The sequence below is a fragment of the Ipomoea nil genome, unplaced genomic scaffold (assembly GCF_001879475.1).
Source record: "Ipomoea nil cultivar Tokyo-kokei standard unplaced genomic scaffold, Asagao_1.1 scaffold2957, whole genome shotgun sequence".
In the NCBI taxonomy this organism is placed as follows: Eukaryota; Viridiplantae; Streptophyta; class Magnoliopsida; order Solanales; family Convolvulaceae; genus Ipomoea; species Ipomoea nil.
This window is the reverse complement of record NW_017619385.1, coordinates 1,043,572-1,067,252: the sequence shown is the minus strand read 5'-3', so window position 1 is coordinate 1,067,252 and position 23,681 is coordinate 1,043,572. Positions and strand designations below refer to the sequence as shown.

General features: G+C 40.4%; 2 protein-coding genes across 2 annotated transcripts; both read right to left on the bottom strand.

The window, feature by feature from the left end:
- Window positions 1-12,921: 12,921 nt before the first annotated feature.
- LOC109162680 lies at window positions 12,922-13,860 on the bottom strand. The gene has a single exon (XM_019311364.1). It carries the CDS (start codon window positions 13,858-13,860, stop codon window positions 12,922-12,924), a length of 939 nt encoding a protein of 312 aa, XP_019166909.1.
- Window positions 13,861-19,080: 5,220 nt separating this feature from the next.
- LOC109162679 (protein FAR1-RELATED SEQUENCE 5-like) lies at window positions 19,081-20,402 on the bottom strand. The gene is made up of 3 exons (XM_019311362.1): window positions 20,059-20,402; window positions 19,633-19,917; window positions 19,081-19,471 (listed from the first exon to the last, which is right to left on the bottom strand). Exons 1-3 carry the CDS (start codon window positions 20,400-20,402, stop codon window positions 19,081-19,083), a joined length of 1,020 nt encoding a protein of 339 aa, XP_019166907.1.
- Between the last annotated feature and the right edge of the window lie 3,279 nt (window positions 20,403-23,681).

Sequence of the window (23,681 nt, the reverse complement as noted above, 5' to 3'; positions counted from 1 at the left end):
TCTTGAAACGATCTACACACACACTGTATCGTTTATTTAATTCCGCTGTGCACCGGACTCTAACAATCTAGTTAAGAGTCTTGGTTTATCTCTGGCTTACCTTTTGTTATATTGTGCGAAAAAGTTTGAAAGTCTATTCACCCCCCCCCTCTAGACTTTCACCTTACCTCTTTTGGGACCAACAATTGGTATCAGAGCTGGTGCCTATCCGAGTCAGATTTTGTCTTTAACTGATACCAACAATTGGTATCAGAGCGGGCTGTCTATTTAGGCCAATTTGTTTTCTAAAGCTAGCTGCCTAATTGGGTCAACCTTGTTTCTGACTGCTAGACAGATCCATCTTACCTAGTGTGTGTAAATTGGATTATTTGTCTCTCGTATCCACCGAGAAGATGAATAAAGATTTAGCTCAAAATCTGTTATTTTCACTTGATAAATTTGATGATTGGAAAGTTCGTATGCAGGTTCATCTATCTGCTTTACATGATGAAATGTGGGAAGTTATCTCCAACGGACCGATCGAAATATTGAAAGTGAATACGGCTTTTCTTCTATCACCGGATGCTCAACAATTCGTACCAAAGCCAAAACTGGAATGGACGCCGGATGATAGAAAGAGGAACAATCTTGACAACATTGCCAAAGATATTCTGTTCAAAGCCATTGATGATACAATATTCCCAAAGGTTCGAAAATGTACAAGTGCAAAAGATATTTGGGATACTCTCATCAAGATCGGAGAAGGAGATGAACAAGAGAAAGATAATAAGCTCACTATTGCTATGAAGAAGTTCGAGGACTTCAAAATGCTCTCAAATGAATCCATTGTTGATATGGAAGCTCGAATTATCAAAATCCTTGGAGAAATTAATGACCTTGGCAAAAATATTAGCCAAAAGGAAATTAATCTCAAAGTTCTACGAGGCTTACCATCTACTTGAGATATGAAGGTTACGGCTATGCGAGATCACCGAGATCTAAGATTATTGTCAACCGACAAATTATTTAGTGATCTTAAAGCATATGAGTTCGAAATGAAGGCCAAAGATGATGAAGTTCATGAAATTCGAAATCCAGCTCTAATGGCCGAACAACCATCAACCTCCAGGTCAGTAGATAATATTGATTTTATAACTGACGAACAATTTGCTCTTCTTGTTAGAAAATTCAAAAGGTTCATGCGAAAAGGGGACAACAAAAATTCTGCTCGTGGAAAATATGTCTCTCGCACGACAAAAGAAGAGAAAGCCGAAGAAAACAACAATTTATGCTACAATTGCCGCAAACCCGAACATTTCAAAATAAATTGTCCGTATCCGATCGTTAGCAAGTATCAAGGCATAAATGTTGAATCTACACCGAATAAATCCGAAAGCAAAGATCGAAGGTTCAAGCGCGACAAAAGAAAAACTCTCGTTAGCAATGAACCAAATGAAAATGATGAGTCGAATGAATTGTCATCAAGTGATGAAAGCTCAAGTTCGGAAGATGACACGGCTCTAATATGCAAGTCAATTGAGTTGAGTTCAAGTGAAGAGTGCTTTATGGCTCTTGGAGCAGAGGAAGAAGAGGTAACATCTAATTCTTTCAATTCTGTTAATTCCTCTTTTTCTCGTGAATCTATTGGCAGTCTAATGCGAGATTGTCAAGAGATTATGCTCACTCATCCTCAACTCAAGGAGCGCAATAATATTCTAATTCTTGAAAAAGAAGAGATGAATAAAAAATTGCAAGATGCTTTACTTGAAGTGAGTAACTTGAAGAGTGAAAATATTCAACTTCAAGAAGAGTGTAAATCAAGAGAGGTTAGAGAACATAACCTTCGGGCTACCATTGCTACGTTTACTAATTCGTCCAAAATTATGGATAAAATGGTAAATATGCAAAAGCCATCAGGAGATAGAACCGGAATCGGTTAGGACTCCACATGTTCTCAAACCCCTCCGAAACTGACTAATCTTACTACTCCTTTAACCAATAAAGTGCAAGTGGTAAAATTTGTTAAAAGTCAGTATAGCACAATGAGACAAGGACTTGGCTATCATGAGAAAGCAAAGTTGAATATTGATAGGCCGAAACAGTTCAATACTACGGCAAAGTAACAAAAATTCTTCAAGCAAAGATATGCCAAAGAGTCAAGTGCAAAAAGAATTTTTAGAAAAGAGGGAAGCTTTTCTAGAAATAGAGATGGAAGATTTTATTCCACTCAAAAGGATTGGTTGTGTAAATCATGTTTTAATGCTTCTTATAGACCAAAGCAACAATCCTCTTCCCAGGTGCCTAGATATAAAAATGTTTTTCAAAACCCGGCGCCAAAAATGTTTTCAAAAGTTAATTATGATTATCGTGTTTCAAATGGTTACAAACCGCATTATCTTAATTCAATAGGATCAAGGTGGGTTTGGTTACCAAAAATTACTAACAGCAAAGGACCCAAGCAAGTATGGGTACCTAAAACCAACTAATCTTTTTTGTAGGATGTTTGGTACATCGACAGTGGTTGCTCACGCCACATGACTAGAAATAAATCTTGTCTAGTGAATTTCAAGAAAATCGATGGATCAAAAGTTATATTTGGAGGAAATCAAAATTATGGAACTACAAAAGGAGTTGGTACAATTGAAAGAAATGGTTTGAAAATCGAAGATGTTTCATTTGTTGAAGGCCTAAAATTCAATTTGTTGAGCACTAGTCAATTTTGTGATAAAGGCTATCTTGTGGAATTTTCCAAAGAAAATTGCCTAATCAAAAATGAGCTCTCAAATGAAGTTGTGCTCACTGGAAAAAGGCGAAAGAATATGTATATTGTTGATTGGAGCACAAGCAAAGATTCAGTATGCTTAATGGCCAGAAATTCGAATGAAGCAAATTGGGAATGGCACAAAAAGCTCAACCATTTAAACTTCAAGACTATCAATCAGCTTGCAAAAAAAAATCTAGTTGAAGGATTACCAAGTATTATCTTCAAGAAGGACCAAGTGTGTGATGCATGCCAACGCGGAAAGCAAATCAAATCATCATTCAAGTCTAAGACGCACGAATCAACATCAAGACCGCTAAGCTTGCTGCACATGGACTTATTTGGACCCGTTGATCCAATAAGTGTAAGTGGTAAGAAATATACTCTTGTTGTTGTTGATGATTTTTCCAGGTACACTTGGACCGTGTTTCTCAAGAAGAAAAATGAAGTTGAACAAATGTTGCCAAAACTGTTGAAGCAATTACAAAATGAGAAAGAATTGCAAATATCAAAAATCCGAACCGATCGTGGAACCGAGTTCGTGAATGGAGTTATACAAGCTTTTTGCAATTCACATGGAATTTCTCATCAATTATCTGCCGCTAGAACACCACAACAAAACGGTGTTGCCGAAAGAAGAAACCGGACGCTTAAAGAAGCCGCACGAGTGATGATTAGTGCAGCCGGTCTCCCGAAAAGATATTGGGTGGAATCTATCAACACTGCTTGCTACACGCAAAATCGAAGCATGATCCATAAGCAGTATAAGAAGACGCCATATGAGCTTTATAAAGGGAGAAAACCAAATATTGGTTATTTTTATATTTTTGGATGCAAGTGCTTTATTCATATTAATGATAAATTGCATCTAAAAACCTTTGATGAGCGTGCAGATGAAGGAATTTTTCTAGGATACTCGACTACCAGCAAAGCATTCAGAGTTTTGAACAAAAGAACAATGGTGGTTGAAGAATCCATACACGTGGTATTTGATGAAAAATCACACGTCAATATTGATGCTCTGGACGAAAATGGCGAAAATATTGAGCAAAATGGTAACAAGTGTCATATTGATTTTTGTGATACTGATGATACGTGTGAAGAAAATATTTTGCAGGGAATGGATGAGTTGGAAATTAATTCTCTAGAAAATCCCATCCATCATCCAGTAAGAAATGAAGTGCGGGATGCAATTGGTATTGAAATTGCAAATCAACCTAGGGATGCAGTTGAAGTGGAAATTGCAAATCAGCCCTTGGATGCAATTACTGGAGAAGTTGGAAATCTAGAAAATGAAGCAGAAATTCGAAACAGTGCTACCTCTTCTCAACCAGTAAATCCACCCAGCACCATGCACCCTTTTGAACCAGACTTAAGATGGCTCAAAAATCACCCACCAGAATTAGTGATCGGAAATGTTCGAGATGGCGTGAAAACAAGATCGTCTACCATGGAAGCATTGTTCACATGTTATCTATCTCAGATTGAACCAAAAGAAGTGAACGAAGCTCTAAATGATCCAAGTTGGATTGACGCCATGCAAGAGGAACTTGATCAATTCAAAAGAAATGACGTTTGGGAACTTGTTCCAAGACCAATGAACCACAATGTTGTAGGAACTAAATGGGTCTTCCGGAACAAAGCAAACGAAGAAGGCGTGATTGTTAGGAATAAAGCAAAGCTCGTTGCAAAATGATACTCTCAAGAAGAAGGAATAGATTTTGATGAAACCTTTGCACCGGTAGCCAGACTCGAAGCTATAAGGATTTTCCTAGCCTTTGCCGCACACAAAGATTTCACCGTTTATCAAATGGACGTGAAAAGCGCATTCTTGAATGGACTACTCGAAGAAGAAGTTTATGTCGAACAACCCCCAGGTTTTGAGGTAAAAGGCGAAGGTGATAAAGTCTACAAACTTAAAAAGGCATTGTATGGGTTGAAACAAGCACCTAGAGCTTGGTATGATACCTTGTCAATGTTCTTGATAAGCTGTGGATTCACCAAAGGCCTTGTTGACAAAACTCTCTTTAGAATTCAAGATGGTGATCGTATTTTATTAGTGCAAATATATGTTGATGACATTATTTTTGGAAGCACTAACAATTCTTTGTGTGACAAATTTTCGAAGCTTATGCAGAATAAATTCGAAATGAGGATGATGGGTGAATTGAATTATTTCTTGGGCTTACAAGTCAAACAATTGAAGGAAGGAATATTCATTAATCAAGCAAAGTACACCCGCGACTTGATAAAGAAGTTTGGCCTTGATGGAAAATCATCGATCAAAATTCCTATGAGTACATCAATAAGGCTAGACAAAGGCGAAGATGGAAAAGATGTCGAACAAACGAAGTATAGAGGAATGATTGGTTCACTACTATACCTCACTGCAAGCAGGTCGGACATTTCTTATGTTGTGGGAGTGTGTGCAAGATTCCAAGCAAATCCAAAAGAAAGCCACCTCACCGCAACAAAGAAAATCATAAGATACTTGAAGGGCACAATCAATGTTGGATTGTGGTATCCTAAAGGTACAGATTTTACGCTAACTGGTTTTTCATATGCGGATTTTGCAGGTTGTAAAATAGACAGAAAAAGCACCTCCGGAACGTGTCAATTCTTGGGAAGAAGGCTTGTTTCTTGGTTTAGCAAAAAGCAAAATTCCATCACAACTAGTACCGCCGAGGCCGAATATATTGCTGCAGGAAGTTGTTGTGCGCAAATTTTGTGGATGAAGCAACAATTGAAGGATTACGGAGTTAATTGTGATGACGTTAGTATTTATTGTAATAATACTAGTGCAATCGCTATCACTCACAATCCGGTGCTTCACTCAAGAACCAAACATATCGACATACGACATCATTTCATAAGGGATCATGTTGAAAAGAAAGATCTAAAAATCGAGTATATCCCTACGGAGAACCAAGTTGCAGATATTCTCACGAAGCCTTTATGCGAAACGAGATTTTCTACTTTAAGGCATGAGTTGGGAATGCTTGAAATGAGCTAAGTATCACTGGACTTAATCTCATGATTTAAATTGATACTTGTGCTCATATAATTTTTATTTAATATATACGTTTATATATTTGTTCGAAAATTGCATGAATAATTTAGTTCAATGTGTTTAGTATCTACTTATAAAATTGCATGTAAAATTTAACATGAAAATATGTGCCATGCAATTCATTTTCGAAAATTTGTGTTTATTTGTTTTAATCACATATCTATGTGTTTTTAATTGTAGTCATGGCATAATACGTGTTTTATGACTTATTTGTTTATGTTAAAAATGCCGTGCCTATTTGTGTTGTTATGATTTAATTACTAAATGTTTTTAATTAGTTTATGTTAATTGGTATCTAAAATAATTTGTTAGTTTCTAAATATTTTTGACTAAAAATGTGTTTTAGAATCTACCGTATATATGTGTGTTTAATTTTGGTGTTTAATTGAAATTTGTCTAATTTCCTAAATCTATGTATATTGTGATTAGGAGTTTACCGTATGTATGCATGTTTATATATGGATGTGATTTAATTTCTTTTAATATTCATATATGTTTCAAAATTTTGTGTGAGTTACCCGAAATATTTGTGTATGATTATATGTAATTTGTGTGTGATTATATTTATGTGATTATATTTTTATAAATGATACATCTAACGTTTATTTTTGAGATGATAAAGGAAGAGATCAGATTGGATTGAAACCTCCACCCTTTGAACCTCTACCCCATAAAACCCAATCCCATTAAAACTCTTCACCTTTTAAACCTATACCTCTTAAACTTCCACCCATAAATTAAATCCCACAAAAATCTCACTCTCTCTCACAAAATCAGATCCCTTCATTAATCCTAATCGACACCCTCTCTCCCTCGAAGAACCCGATCGTCACCCATGCCTCAAATCTGATAAAATCCTCTCTTAAACACTAGTAGTTACTTGTCTAATCTCCTCCTAGCACCGTCCTCCTCAACCAATAGAAATTCATCCAAATTTAATGGATGTCAATCATACCTGTTCAAAACCCAACTGTCGACCATAATCCCTGAAGATCTCAGACGATTCTCCGCCTATATATACCGGCAATCCAAAAAACCGTGCAGGTAGTCTATTTTTTTTTCTTTTGCAAGAAAACAATGGTGTCAAAGGAGAAGAACAATGAAGAAAGGAGAACATCAAAGAGAATCTGGAATCAAGTACGACTCCAAAAGTTGCGAGCCAGAAGGGCTGAGGCTGGAGGACATCTTATTGGAGATACTGCAAACGACCCTCTTGTCGTATCTGAGGAAAAAGACCCTGAACAATATACACCTGTTTCACCACCAAGAGAACTAGGGTTTATCTATGCTGAAGAAGGAGATGCTGAGAAAAGCCTGCCACCACCGTGTCAAGGCTTAGCCGAACCACAGAAGTCAAAAGAATCTGAAGGACCTTTTCTGAAATTTTCACCTGTTGTGCAACCGGACATCTACCAGGAAATCATGAACATGAGCAACACCGAGTACATCCACTATCTGAAGCAGCTGACATTCGGACCAGTGTTGCCACCACCGGGCTTTGAAGGAATTTCTCATGAACCTCTTGCACCACCAGTTCAGTTTGATGCACCACCGGCCGCAGAACCTGACCTACCACCAGTACCACCAGAACTCGTTCTGCCATCTGCTCCTCCACCGGTGAATCCCCGCATCCGTCCACATGTGGACTACACGAGGTTCTTCAATGCAACGTACTCGTCCTCAAGCTCGAACATGTACAGTGAAGATTCCGGACCAGGGTACTGCCCATCTCCTCCACACACTGACTCGGACAACAGTGAAGATGAATGTTGTTCCACTAATCGCAGTTGATGTGGTTGTATTGTCAAAAAGGAATGTCTTTTGTGATCCTCTCTTTTGTACTCCTGATTAAAGGAGTAATAAATAAAAATGTTGGGTTGGCTGTGTTGAAGAAAATCGTGATTCCTACCCCTTTAAAAGGACCAAAAATGAACAAAACTTCCTCATCACGTTATATGGTCAAAAGTCAAAAATTGGACCCTACAAGGGATGAATTTAGAGACCAAATTGATGGTGAAATCAGACCATCAATTGGGGGGGAATATTCACATGAAGTGCCAGTACACGATAACACCCCTATATTGTCACTTCAAAATACCTCTCTGGACGCTACTTTAAATGCAGAGCTTATTTCAAGAACAGAGGTAATTGAAGAAGAAGTGGAAAATCATCTTGAAGAAGCCGAATCACCAGAAGAGAATTTGCAACTCACCGAAAATCCAGTTCTTGGAGATTCAAGAAGGAATTTATTCAAGAGTTTACACTCTTTGAATATGCAAGGAGGCCGAACCCGAGAAGAAGATGAAGATGATTTATTGGTTTCTTTGTTTGCAAAAGTCACTGAATCAAGTGATATGGTGTGTCAGAAAATTGGAAGTACTCTCACCGAGCAAGGACATCTTTCTTTGCAACATTTTGAGAACACACGAACAAATTTGAAGGAGTTGTTGGAGTATCAAAACACTTTGCAGACAAAAATTGAAAGAGCCGAACGACATTTGAAAGGAGATATCACTGAAGGTTTATTGGAGATCATCCAGCTGATGAAGAAGGAACGAGAAGCCACAGAGAAAATCAACAGTGAAAGACACCTGAGACAAATCAAAGCCATACAAGATCAAGAAACAAGGATAAATCACCTTGAGGTGGAATTATCCTCCATGGCTAATAAATTGTCTGTTTTGCAGGATGTTTCTCTCAAAACACATGATGGAGTTAAGATTGTTAAAACCAATCAAGAACAAGATTCCAAATCCCTTGGCTTTTTGATTGATAATGCCATAAGGGGGGAAGAAATTCTCAATCATCTGGCTTTACAACAACATGAATTCATCATTGGAAATCAGTCACAACAACCAGTTTTGACCGCCACACCAACGAAAGGCCGTGGACGAGGACGTGGTCAACAATCCCAAGTTGGTTTCGCTCAATTTGCAAATCCGAGTCTTGGATCAAGTTCATCAAAAGTGGCCGGAACTCGAGATTGGTTCGAATGCTCAAAAGGAACCTTAACACCGCAGAAAATTTGGACATCCGAGAATGTGCCGAGTATGGTGAAAAGATGGCCAAAAGCTGATCAAGCTCAATGGATTTCGGACAAGAATAAAGAAGAAGAAGCAAAAAGGAAGCAAACCGAAATGTGGTATGAGCTCAGAGACTATACCAAGAATAATGGTGAAAGTCTGGGATTCCAAAGAAGCTTTGAAGAATGCATAATTTGGTGGGAAGCCGGAGCTCTTCCGGGCACCAACATTAAAGAGGCCTTTGGACACTACATGGCTGGGAATGTGACTAAGAAATTTGAATGTGAGAAATTCAAGAATGATATCTGCAAGATGAGAGAACATATCAAGGATATATTGAAAGCTGACATGGGAGTCAAGAAACCCAGAAGGTAATCAAGCATAAATTCCTCAAGAATATGATGTTTTAAATTTCTATGATTTTGGCTAGCTACAATAATATTTCCTCAAATCGACTAATATGAATAAAACTTTCCCATGGTCTGATCTAAGTCTGTTTATGATTTATTTTTTGGCTATCATGTAATTAGTTGGTGAATCAAAAGACAAGAGTTGTTAAACGCATGCAAAATTTTGATAAAGATAAAAATTGATTAAAAATTAATCAAGGATGCGTATAGGACTTGTCTAAATTAATTCACAGAGTTTTCCTTTTCCCTAGAATTATTTTTGTCAAACTCATCTTGGCTTTGTCGAAATAAAATTGAGCAAAAATGAAAATATTTTTCAAAGACTTAAAGCCAATGTTTGAGTATAGGTTATGGCATTATCAAAAGGGGGGAAATTGTTAGGAATAAATTGTAATAGTTTTTGATAAGCCATATTGTAATTCGTAGATCCCCAATTTTATTTTATTAGATTAGTCGAGTCTTAGACTAAGAAAGGGAAAAATAAATTCATTAGTTGAGGAAATGGATGAAGAAGATATCAAGCCAAAAATCAAGAATTTGTCAAGAGAAAATGGCAAACAAAAGAGGAAGATGTATGCGTATGAAATTTGAGAAAATCCCTCAAGAAATCCCGAAGAAGAAAGAACGTGACTTGAAGTTTGCATGAAGCTATCTTGAAGATCAAGCATCTATGGAAAGAAAGGAGTACACCAAGTGGAACAAGAAGATAACCAATAGGCTGTACGGACGAGATGGTAGAAGCTTGAAATATTATGTGCAAGGTCACAGGTTCGAATCTCACATCTTACATATTTTAAAGAAGCCAAGTTAAAATTCCATCTGATCAAGTAAGATGCGATGGTTTGAGGGATGCAATTTGAAAAGTCAAAGGGAGGGATGCAATTTGCAAAGTCAAAGGGAATGAGATTTCCAAATTGACTAAGGGATGAAGTTTACAAGTGAAGGGATGCAGTTTCTCAAATTGAGATTTTCAAGGGATGCAATTTGCAAAGTCAAAGGGAATGAGATTTCCAAATTGACTAAGGGATGAAGTTTACAAGTGAAGGGATGCAGTTTCTCAAATTGGTATCCCAAACAAATTGGAACCCCGAAATTGAAATAGGGATGCAATTTCATCTGAAGGGTTGAAGTTCGAAATTGAAGTTCAAATTGATATCTCGAAGGGAAGGGAATTTCAATTTGAAGGGATGAGATTGCAATTCCAAATCAAGTAAGGGATGAGATTGCAATTCCAAATCAAGTAAGGGATGAGAATTCAATTGACAAATCTAGCAAGGATAGAGATTTCATTTCCCAAAATAGAAAGGGATGAAGTTTCACAAGGGAAGAGATTTCCAAGTCAATTGAAGAGATGAAGTCTGGAAGCAGTATACAGACCCAGATACATGAAAAACAGAAGAAGATATTAGAAGAAGAAGAGGCGTGATCTACACCAGATGGAGATTCATGGGACGCCATTTTTGCTGAAACCTCAAGCTCAATTTGAAATATCTGACAAGATCTGCAACGTTATCTTATCTTCTGACAAAAGGCTATGCAGCTAAGCAAAATTCGAAAATGAGACCGTTTCTTTCCAACGGACGGATTCTCATTACCAGCTATAAATAGATGAAGATTGAAGCTGAGGAATGCAGAAGCAAGAAAAGCAAAATACAAAGAACAGAGCTAAACAGAGCATACAAAATTCAAAGAAAGCTTTCCATCTCAAGAGCTTAAATTGATATATCTTTTGTGAGATAAACACTCAGAGTGATACAGAGCTTAGAAAAGAAATATCCAAGAGTGTTAAAATCTTCATCAACTTCAAGAGATTCAGCGCATCAACGAAGATCATCTACAGAATCTCAAAGTTGGAAGCAAGGCAAAACTTGTTTTGGAGCAAAACAAAGGAAAGGAGGAAAGTAACACGGAGTTGTGAAATCCTGGATTGTCACACGGAGCTGTGAGATCCGAAGCAGCAGTGTCGGGAAGACATTGGGCGTGATTGGTGTGGGCTTGGTGATCAAAGCACCAGATCACAGAAGATACGTTTCTACCGGATCGTAGAAGACGGGGGGAAAGTAGCACGGAGTTGTGAAATCCTGGGAAAGTAACGCGGCGACGTGAAACCCGAAGCAGCAGTGTCGGAGGCACTGGGCGTGATTAGTGTGGGCTTGGTGATCAAAGCACTAGATCACGGAATTCATTGTATCTTGGAACCAAGAAGTGGTGGATATAGTGAATTATCTCTTGGAGAAAAGAGCAAGTGGAGTAGGAGGATTACATCACCTCGCGAACCACTATAAATTGCCTTGTGTTCTTTACTGCTTTCTTTACTTATCGCTCTTGCTTGCTTCTCACGTCAATAATCTTGAAACGATTTACACACACACCGTATCGTTTATTTAATTCCGCTGTGCACCGGACTCTAACAATCTAGTTAAGAGTCTTGGTTTATCTCTGGCTTACCTTTTGTTATATTGTGCGAAAAAGTTTGAAAGTCTATTCACCCCCCCCCCCCTCTAGACTTTCACCTTACCTCTTTTGGGACCAACAACCTCTGTCTCCAAAAAGCTTCTTCCGAAACAAGGAGGTGTTCAAGCTCAAACTCCGCGGCAGTAAATTTCTCAACCGCCTGAACTGAGCGATCCTCTTTAAGCCGCGCTAGAGTGCGACGTAAAACCTGAATGCGGTTACCAAAACGGCGATGATGTTCTTTGCCCCACTTCCAGAGCCGCGTACCACACATGGCTAAACGGTCCTGAAAGCTCATGCCCAACGACAACCTCCAAGCTTCACTGACCACCGTGGCACATCCCTCCTCCAAGAGCCAAGCAGCTTCAAATTTGAAACTCCGACCCGCCACCCCTCCAGTTCGACCATCCGTACGCACCGAGAGTGCGCAATGGTCAGACGAGGACATGTAAATGTTCTGTACCTCAACATCCTCATGGATATCCAACCATTCAAGCGTGGCTACAGCTCTGTCCAACCGTTCCTCTACCCAAGAGTCGGTACCCCGACTTTTTTCCCAAGTGAACCTTCCCCTTGTCATTCCCAAGTCAATGAGTTGATAGTCCCCCAGCGCGTCATTAAAGCCTTCTATTAACGAAGCTGGATGAGAATGAACGCCTCTCTTCTCTGACAGACATGCAATGTCGTTGAAGTCGCCGACGACAACCCAGGGAAGTACAGAATTTCCCTTAAGTTGGCGTAGCAGTTCCCACGTAATATGGCGCCTTGATCGTTCTGATTCACCATAGAAGCCCGTGAGCCGCCATGGTGGCCGTCCAGGAAGAGTAATCTCCATATCTAGGGGGTTCGTAGAGTAGCTCAACAAAGACGCCGTATTTACATCCCTCCAGAAAAACGCGAGGCCCCCACCTTGACCCGACCGCTCCACAGAAACCTTACAGTCAAATCCCATCTTCACACGAATCTGTTCCACACGAATATCAGTAGCCTTCGTCTCCATCAAGAAGACGAACATGGGTCGCTGCTTGGACATGACGTCCAAGAGTTCGCGAACTGACCGGGTGCCACCCAAACCCCGGCAGTTCCAACTTATGAAACTCATTGGTCTTGGCGAGCCTGGTCCGCCAGACTCGCCTGTTCATGATGTTTTGTAGTATCAGACATCAATACATCTCTGCCAATTACCTCAGATTCCTCTTCCTCCCTTCTACGCTTCAAATCTCCCTATAACCCTCCTGCTTCCTCCAGTCCCACCAGAACAGTCGGCGATGGCCCAGCCGGAGGGAGAGTAGATGGCTCCGGCGATGAATTAGGGGTCTGTAATAGCCACTTCGATCCAATTGGTTTAACTTGGCGTCTCGGCCCTGCCCGCATCCAGGTGCCAAACGGAAATGCGTCTGGCAGAATGCCTTCCTCGTACACAGTTTTGTAGAACTTATCAGAGTGGCCTAATATACCACAGCAATAGCAGAAAGTACTTAGACGTTCATATTTGAACGTGATCCACTGTATGGTGCCATCCCGCCGCTTTAGACGCATACGTCGCTTCAGGTGAGATGAGACATTTAGTCGAACACGGATGCGGTGGTAGCTCTTCCATGCCCCTCCAAAATTGAAAGGGTCGGCTGCAATGAAATCACCCACATACTCCCCGATCTTCGCGAGGAATTCGGATGAGGCATACATGGTAGGCAAACCGTGAACCTGGATCCAAAAAGGAACAGAATCCAGCTTCACCTCTTCCGGTAGAACACCCCTCAGAACCTGCTCCAAAATCAAATGATTATTCTCGAAGGACCACGGTCCATCATCAACCACGCGCTGAAGATCCCTCGGATGCGGAAACTGGAATAAGAAAAGATCGTTCGCTAGCGAAACCACGTACATTCCCATGACTGGGCACCATACAGACGCGAGAACCTGCTGCAAGTGGTCGAACCGGACCTGCCGATCCGTGAGGAGGCGACCAACCAGATTATAGTGAATCGATCCATCGGGTATTGTCTGCAAATCGGGTGCGTCCAATCCGCCAATCTCTTCATCAGCCAGTGACAAATCCGCACACTGTTTCTCAATCTGTCGAATATCCATGGCACCTTGGTGAGTCGTAAACAGCAGCAGCAGGATGAGACAAAAAGTATAGGAGGATACGATAATCTCCATCGAAGCAAAATGGCAATAAAAAGCCCTAGAGAGACCTAGGGAGAAACTCTCTCAATACACGATCGAGAGAGAGGGCCACGACGTAGGACGGTGATCGACGATCGCGATCACGATCGGAAAAGAAAAACGGAAGATGCGGAGCAATATTACTCCTTTATATTTTTACACACTCCCCTCCCCTTCCTTATTACTTAAATTATTTATAATTCATGGTGAATACATTGAGCTTATGTGCACTTATGTTATAAATATACATTTACTAGAGCTTAATTGCATTTATTTTCTATGTATTATACGGGCAATTCAACCTCGTAAAATGTATCTAGAATACATAAAATATTGTCTTATACTCTATTTTATATATTTTGGATTTTATATAATCTATTTGGTGCTTACGGGCTGTCATTGCTGTGCACAGGATATAATGACCAGCACCCAGTCCACCTAAGTGACGGTGACAGTGGGGAGGATGACGTTTTCTAGACTCCGCCGTTGGTGTTGGATGAGGATGTGGAGATGGAGGCATCGCGTGTGCAGCGTTCAACCACAGGCCAAATCAACACACGGGGGACCCCGAAGGACGTTGCAAACCTTGTGGAAGCTCTAACCCCGATGCAAAGGGAAGATGTTATAGCAATTGGCCTTGGTGCGTTGCTGGGGTTTAAGATTACTGAGGTGCCGTTGCGGTTGGGGCATTGGCTGGTCACTAATTTTGACCCGGCTGAGATGAGGATTCACTTGGGGAATGGTCGGTACATTCCTGTCACCAAGGAGGATGTCTCCGTCGTTTTTTGCCTACCGTGTGGGCCAATACCGATCTCTGATCGAGATAGCCAGGTGGTTAGCCCAGAGTTGCGGGACTGGATGGACATGGTGAAGCTACGGAGGGGGAGGGTTACAGTTAGGGCGTTATGTACGCGGATGCGAGAATTGACTGATGGTGGTCCATGGTTCAAAATACATTTTAGTGTTGAAGTGATGACCACCCTCGTTGCGAGCACACCCAATGGATATGCAAACCAGAAAGCTGTGCACATCTTGAATAGTGTGGATACAATTAAGGACCTCGACTGGTGTGTGTACTTGATCCGCTCGTTTCTTACTACCCATCAGAGTTGGACTGAGGCTTCCTCTCGCAAATTCACTGGCCCACTCCTGTTTCTAGCTATAAGTGCATATTGATTTTGGCTCCGTAGCATCTGTGTGTTTTATCTTAGCTAATAATGTTGTGTATGTCTCTATTACAGCTCTTGTATTTAGATAGGGTTGTGGTAGGGGTGCGGGAGATCCCAAGGGCGATCCAAGTGGTGGTTGGGTGGACCGCGGATTTCATCAAGGCACGCTTGATTCGGGTGGATTTGGCAGGGGTCTGGTTGATGTTTCTCTGTGTGCGTTCCAGGCCGGTGCATCGTTACTAGGGGTCGGGGGGGGGGGGGGTGGGATCACCGCACGGGCATGCTCGCGGTGAGAACGTGGTATTCTCTTCGATGGAGCCATATTTGTGAAACAGTTTTTGGAATCTGCATGTTAACATTCGGTGTTGTGCAGGGGTTTAGGCAGGAGGTCGCAGTGATCATTACTGAGTTGCGTTCCAGAGGATTGCAATTTCCAGAGGGCGGTGGACTCAATCAAACAGTTGGGGGGTATTGTAAAGTTGCCATCCAAGGTAACTGAGCCAGCTCCTCAGCCGCCCGCCCTGTCGCCTTGTCGCGATGAAGGACCGTTAGTCTATGACGAAGACTTTATAAGGGAGTTGGACCAGGCTGAGTTGGCTGCAACCGGGACTTATGGTGTGTCCGATGTGCCAAGTTTTAGCTTGGGCTTGACGCAAGAGTTTGCAACACACAACCAGATGAACAACACGGGCACCACCTCCACAGGTATACTAATGCATATAGGCTCTGTTTCTGAAATTTTTAGAGGCTAAATTTTGGGCTAACAGTTGTAGGAACCTATCACCGCAAGTGTTGTATCTCATCCTGCGGCAGAGCGCACAGTTCCTGGGGCAACCGGGACTTATGGTGTGTCCGATTTGCCAAGTTTTAGCTTGGGGTTGACGCAAGATTTTGCAACACACAACCAGATGAACAACACGGCCCAACAGCCGGTCACCACTGCACCACCTCCACAGGTATACTAATGCATATAGGCTCTGCTTCTGAAATTTTTAGAGGCTAAATTTTGGGCTAACAGTTGCAGGAACCTATCATCGCAAGTGTTGCATCTCATCTTGCGGCAGAGCGCACAGTTCCGGGGGCAGTAGCTCGGCACCACGTGCAGGAGCCACTTGTTCAGCAGGGCCGGTCGCCGGGGATTTACTTCAGCACCACGTTTGGTTACCCATCTTCTCTGCTGCCCTACGTGTATGTTCTGTGGATGTGGGTATTTAGGTGCCCCCAGGGTGGACGGTAAGTGGCATTAATGCAGTTGAGTTTGGGGTTTTGGTCGTATAGTAATTATGATTGGTAACTATGATTTAGTTCTCTTCTGATTATTGTTTTTATCCCGTAGCGATGAGGTCTTGTTCCAATATGCTAAGCGGACTGTAAAGTGGGCACAATTTCAAACCCTAAGGGAGGGGTCGAATGTGTCTAGGACTGTTGTTGATACCTGGTGCTATGTCATAAATGCTCGGGAGAAGGTGAGCACAACTGGTGGCGTGACCCGGCTGTTCCTTCCCACTAGCACGACGGTATGGTAGTATACCATATTTTCTGCCTGTATACCATATCTTCTGCCTGTGCACTAGGTGAACAGTATGGTGCATTGCGAGCTCTAAGCCCTTCTAATTAGCAATTGTAATATGCAGATTGGGACCGTTGATGCAACATCAGCCAGCGAAGATGCGAGGATCGCTTGGTTTGAGAGGCGCATGGATGTGGAGTTGGGGAGGATGGGCCGTGGGCAGACCGACGATGTGGATTTGGTGATGTACCCTAGTCGCTAATATAATTGCAATAACACATAACCTCAATCGACTAATCCTCCTTTTTAATCCCAATGCAGTTTGTTTTCGCAATTTTCAACAAGGGCACCTATTACATGATGGCTATCAATTTCAAGCATCCCCGATTTGACATCATCGACAGTTCGTCTGCGAAGAAGACTAACAAAGAGATGTATTGGGGGGGGGGGGCACCGGAGGAGCTGGTATGTGGCTTTGTTTTCTTTAATATGTTGTCATGCTGTGCACTTTTTGGTTGTTTCTGATGTTGCAGTAGTGAACATAAAGCATTAATGGGGGTACAATGTCTATGGGTGTTAGCTTTACTTGTAGGTTAGTATAACTGTTAAAAACAGCCGTAATTCAAGTCACAATAACCAGTACTAAGGGGGCATAAGGGTAATTTGAAGCTTCAGGTTTATGCTAATATTGCAGGGTTGGCAGGGTTATGCTAATGTTAGTTATCTGTCCAATTCTACCTCAGCTACATATATGCTTTTCACTTTGTTTTTGCACTAGGTAATTATCAACAGTTTATTTTCTAATTTAAGGAAATCCAGCCTTTGTTGCGTTTGCCACTGTACTGTTCTACATTTGGTTTGTTTCATTTCATATTGTTTTACTCCGGAGGCATTACCCTTTTGACAATCTAATCTTGCTCTAAAGTAAATAAAATTGATAGATCACCACAGTGCTATATATATTTCTCATTTTTTCATTAGTGCCAAACCCGTGGCAGTTTCGTTAACTGTGGTTCTGGGGGTGAGGAAGAAAGGGAGTGGAATTTAGGGGTTAGTGAGAGTATGATGAGTGTTGGTAACATTAACATTCTGCCAACAGTATGCACTCACATTTCTAATATTTTTTGAAGTCCAATGTAATTAGTCATGTGTCTAATTATATGCCTAATTACATATTAATGCGATGGTTTATGCCCTCATTAACTTAAATTACTATCATCGTTATTAATGATCAGTGTGGTGCAGATCATGTGCCTGGGTGTGTACTTGGACTCCAAGCTGCAGGGACTTCGCAATGCACGCCTCCAAATGATGAAACCGAAGAGGATGCAGATGGTGTGGAGGGATACCACGTCAACGTCGGATTCTGGGGTCTTCACGATGCGGCACATGGAGTCATACACTGGGCAGGGTTGTGCGAGCTGGGATTCTGGCCTGCAGCGGGGGAATGCTATGCAACTACTAAACTTACGGAAGCGCTACATGCATAATATCCTGCTCAGTGTGGTTAACACTCATACAAACAGCATTGCAGCGCGCGTCGCGGGGTTTGAAGGTAAAAGATTGGCAGAGATGCATCGGTGATCGTTACGGGGTGTTGGAGTAAATACATCTTTGCTAGTAGGTACACCTCCAATCTGGGTGGGTTTTTCCTTTTTGGGTACAGCAGGTATTGAGCAGCGCAGCGGTGTATGCTTGGATGTTTTGATTAAATTATCGTCGTCGGTGGTAGACTTTGAATACTTAGTCTAGTAGTACGGTTGGGGCAGTGCATCAGTGATCAATAATTTTTTAATTGAATTTTTTGAGAAAGAAGGTGCTTTTCTCAGTAATTATCAATGTCTTGTTGCTCTTTGTTATATATTGATCTGGTCATAAACCAATGGCAGCACACCCCTAACAAACCAGAGGTGCACCACAAAACCCTGATGTGCATTATAGACTAACCATTTGCACTATGCGTTACAGCCATACTATTAGCAACCAAAGGCAGTGCAGCCCTTTAAATTCAGCAATGGCACCATGCAGATGCATTCTACCGGTAGCATGGGTGTACTATTCTTTGTGCACCATCAGCCCCACAAATGCACTATAGTAAACAACCCAACTAACAATTCTATAGGAAAATGAGATTACTACACAAGCAGCTACACACTGGGAAACAGTTTCAACCATCTACCCAAAGAAATGTGCTTTCAAATTCTACATTAATCGTGATTCGTTACGCATGCTGCACTTAGCAGCATTCAGTGCTTCAATCAAAAATCACAAATATTTGCTGGGAAAAAAAACAAACACAAAAAGAAAACGTAAAGCACATGATCCCCGCTACGAAATTGGACCAAAATTGTAAGGGGTTAAAAATACCAATGCTATTTAAATGAGGTAAACGTATTACATACAGAACATTGTAGTGTTGCACAATGCCACCGGTGCATGCTCTGGTTGGCTAAATCCACGAAACATTGCAGTAAATTGTACCTAATCTAAAACGAAATAAAAAAAATGTAAACAGACTCCAAATTTGCCAGCAAGCTACTTTGAGGGACAACTACGAGCGTTATGGCGGGTGTATTTGCCACAAATCCCGCACTTTCGGCCGTGTTTCACATTTTTCTCAATGGCTAACTCCCTACTGCTTTTAATGCGCTTCTCGGTGCCTTTGTTTTTTGCTTGGGTAGGGGCTTGGATTGTTATTGATTGTGATGGATCCACACCACATAATGCCTGAATTGCAGCACGGTTACCCTTAACCGGGTTCACAGATATACCGTCACTAGCAAATTCTGCGGTAAGACCCTGAAGTACCGCCACCATCCGTGTTTGCCGTTCTAGGCTATTACCTACTAACCCAATGCACATGTTTATCTCAGTCCATAGTTGGGTTGCTGCGGGTGTGGGTTTATCACCATCAGACGGGAGGCCCCTGCATGCACCACAGTTTAGGTGTTTGCACCAACGGCTCACAATGTATTCGGGCGGTAATTGTTCTAACTGGGCACCCCTGAAAACCACTAGCATATGTCGACAGACTAGGCCCATTCTTCGGAACAAGTTGTAGCTACATGACGTTCCAAGACCACCTACCTTGTAGTGCACGGTCGAAATATTGGCGCACTCACCATCAATGTCGTAATAAGTGCTGTCCCCGTCTCTCGTACACCGACCACAGAACAATAAAAACAAGCTGCTTCTATTTCTTTCTGTAACTTGTAAAAAATAGTGATCGTGAACAGCTGTGCAATATGTCGCTCAAGTTCTAAAGGTGTTTTAAACTCTGGCAGGTATCCCTCGCACTTTGCGTTCAATTTATCTTGCCGGTAGCGCTGTGTTCCCAACACGCTCTCGAATTGCATGTAGAACTCTACCAAACTAGAATGTGGGCGTGTGAATTTACCATATACGCCATTCTCTGCTTCTGACCGTGATGTGGTACGCAACAACCCACTCATGGGAAAATCTGAAAAAAAAAAAAAAAAAAAAGCCGGGATCCAACTCTCCCGTTCCGCATACATTTTGCAAAACCATCGGTGAGTGGATAGATTGTAGTCATCCATTAGTAGTTTCTTGCGGAACTCATTGTCCTTAGCTAACTCACTACCGAGCTTTTCATTAACCTTTGTCATGATGTGCCACATACAGTAGCGATGGCGGCACTCTGGTAATACTCGTTTTATAGCAATTTGCATAGCAAGGTCTTGGTCGGTCACAACGCACAATGGCCTCTTGCCCATTGCACATACAAATTTCTCCAACAACCAGCTGTATGAGTCAGCATCTTCTTTAGTCAGCAAACCGGCCCCGAAAGTGATGCATCGTTTGTGGTTGTCCACACCAGTGAACGGCACAAACACCATACTGTACCTGCACAATAGAAAGTGATGCGTGACGTGCCCAAAAAACAAACAGTTTCATGTATACAGTGCTAATAGCTGTGAAATTTCCATCCCAAAAATAAATAAATAAATAAATAAAACCAACTAAAAAATAAAAATTTCCATTAACGTGCATGCGCATACTAGTGCTGCCTTGCCATTGCATCATATTAAAATTAACCTCTAAACATCACAATTGACCAAGATCACTACTTTATTAATCAAGTACTGCCTTGCCATTGATCATATTAAAACTAAACTCTAAACAACACATTGGACAATGGCAAGGCAGTTAATAGTCTATTTTATATAATTTGGATTACAAATTATAAAGTATTCTATTTAGTTAATAGTAGTTTATGATAATTAGTGCCCTCCTATTCAAAATTAGATTTGGGAAAACAACACCACTAACATAAGCTATATAATTGACAGTGGACTTCATTTTATACCAATTTGTGTGCAGTGCATAGAATCGTATAAAGCTATGCATTTAGTTGCTAGTGTATTTGTATATCAACTCACATAATTACCGGGAGGTCAGTACAAACACCAATTAAAACAATGGGGATTGGGAATCAAATTGCAGCACCATACCTGTTCGTGCCATAGGTTGCATCGAAAGAAATGTTGTCACCATAGCAAGAAAATTTTCACCTACTGAGGGGGTCAGCCCAGAATTGTCGCGATACCCAGTGCTCTTCATCCAGATCGTATTCAAAGAAGAAGTCACTACAAGCTTCGTGCTTTGCCTTGAATGTTGCAATAATCATCTCGTCATTAGCTACATCAACGTACGTTTGGACGTCCCGTTTAAAATTGTGGAATTCAACGTCGGTTGCACCGATATTTGCATACGATCCGGTCGCCTCTTTGCAGAACCGCAATCATGTTGAAGCACCGATGTTAGCCTTAACACAATTTGTAACACCCTCATTTCTTAAACTACATAAACTGTCGAAAATACGTACAATTTTCTTTTTTTTTTTTTTTTTTTTTTTGTTGAAAACATATATAATTGCGGAAGCAAAATAAAACCAAAAGAAACGGAGAGTGCTACCGCCACGTTCAGGAATTTCTCTTATACACAAACGCTAAGGCCAAAAACAGCTAACTAAAACAACTCAATATATGAACTAGTACATGAACAACTAACAATTCAACTGTCTAACTAATAAATGATATCTCTAGGTGGTTCGCTCATTCTCATGCCCAATGCTAATGCAAGAGTTCCTGCAAAAACAATTAAAGAATAGAAAACAAAGAAACACACAAATTCAGCATTAAACTTGTAAGATCTACTTCACCCCGTAAAACATATTTGCACATAGCACATAGGAGCAGATAATTGGCATATAGCATACACCCTTTAAACATTTAATCTTTTATTACCAATAGAGCATAATCATATAGAACGTAACTCAAATATGAAATACTCAGAATTTCCAACAACCATAATTTCCCAACAATACTCATAATTTTTAATAACAAATCAGTAGTTCTCACAATGGATATTTAATTAGGAACCTTTCAAAAGTAATATATTTTTTTCCAACATGGAGGAACACCAATCCCAATGCAATGGGCAGGGTCTTGTTTCATCAAGCCCTAGTGAACAGTAATCACCATACTGGACACTACACAAAATCCCATTCAATCGCAAATAATGGGCAGGGTCTTAATTACTTAAGCCCTAGTGAACAGTAATCACTCTACTGAACACTACGCAAAAATTCCATTTAAACCAACCAAATGATGGGCAGGGTCTTATTCAATAAGCCCTAGTGAACAGTACTCACTCAACTGAACACTACGCAAATATCCCATATAAGTGGAACAGAACTAATATCTTAAGTGTGCACACCCCCAATGGGTTTCCAAGCCCAATGGGTAGTAACTAGTCCTAGTAGCCAGGATACGTTTCTACTGACTACTATTCAACAGGGTAAATACCCTAGTGGTAGACTCCGCTAACCACTCCTCAAAACAACAGGACTAAATGTCCAAGTGAGACAAGATATGTTTCTACTGCTCACTCCACAAAACAACAGAGAGTTTTTAAGCTCCCTAGTGAGTCGGTATATTCAACCGCTCACTCCACAACAAACTGGGTCATAACCCAAATATCCAAAATTTCACAACAGGATACTACACAAGTCTTAAGAATCAATTTCCTTTATCATCAATCTTTATAAAAGTGACAACATTACTGATATTTCTCAAGAAAACAAATTCTCAACACCTCAAATAAGGAACCGACAGAAATTTTCAGAAGGTATGACCCATATTGCAAAATTTATAGAAATATATTGGTAACACATTTTCAGATGAAATTTTCCAGATACAAGGTACGGTGAGTCTAGATTATACAAAAAAATTTCAAATCAATCCAAGGTCTAAAAGTATTTTTCCTGAATTATTTCCCAACACTGCGCCAGACAGACATTGAACTGGCAGCACACTGCCTCCACTTTACGAAATTTTTCAGGAAAAATCGAAACATATTTTTAACCAAAAATTTTTACAAACATCAATTATAACAAGTCTAGGTTCTCCATAAAAAGAAGTTTAGGAAGCAATTTTCACGAAATTTTCTTTCCAGCTGCGCCAGTTAGAATTTTCTCAGGCAATATTCAGATTGAGTACAATTTTTCCTTTTAAATCACCATAAAATCACCATATCACATATTCAGGGATTCCAAAACATCTAAACGCACATGTCTACTCACACAATATAATAAAATAACTTCCCACGTTAATTATCACAAATTCATTAAAATCATGAATCACATAAACAATTAGAAAAATCAATTTTTGATTTGGGGTAAAAGGATTTTAGTGAACATAAATCTTACCTCTAATAATGCCCAAAAGCAATCACCTAAGCTTGATGATCTTGACATCTAATTCTTGAAATTAATTGATAAGAAGAAACTGCTAGGGTTTTATTTTTGTTTGGGAGAAAGGAGGGATTGTCGACAGAGAGAGATAGAAAAATATATTGAATTAGGTTATCTGGAACAATATGACTACTACTTAAACACTTAACTAATAAATTGTATTATAAATAATAATTCTAGTTGTAGGAGACTACAATACCTAAAAACTTAATATAATATTAATATACTTATTAGCCTACTAGCACTTAACATATATACATACGTAACACATATATAAATAAATAATTATTAGCCATAATACACCGTTTAGAAATAAAAGAGTAGCAGTAGTAGACTAGTTTAAATAGTTTTGGGTCACATA

Coding starts and splice junctions, on each gene's coding strand:
- LOC109162679 (XM_019311362.1), bottom strand. CDS start 20,402: ATGGTGTTTGTGCCGTTCACTGGTGTGGACAACCACAAACGATGCATC. Junction 19,918..20,058: donor CACCGATGGTTTTGCAAAAT/GTATGCGGAACG, acceptor CCCACATTCTAG/TTTGGTAGAGTTCTACATGC. Junction 19,472..19,632: donor TTTCGACCGTGCACTACAAG/GTAGGTGGTCTT, acceptor TGGTGCATGCAG/GGGCCTCCCGTCTGATGGTG.
- LOC109162680 (XM_019311364.1), bottom strand. CDS start 13,860: ATGGAGATTATCGTATCCTCCTATACTTTTTGTCTCATCCTGCTGCTG.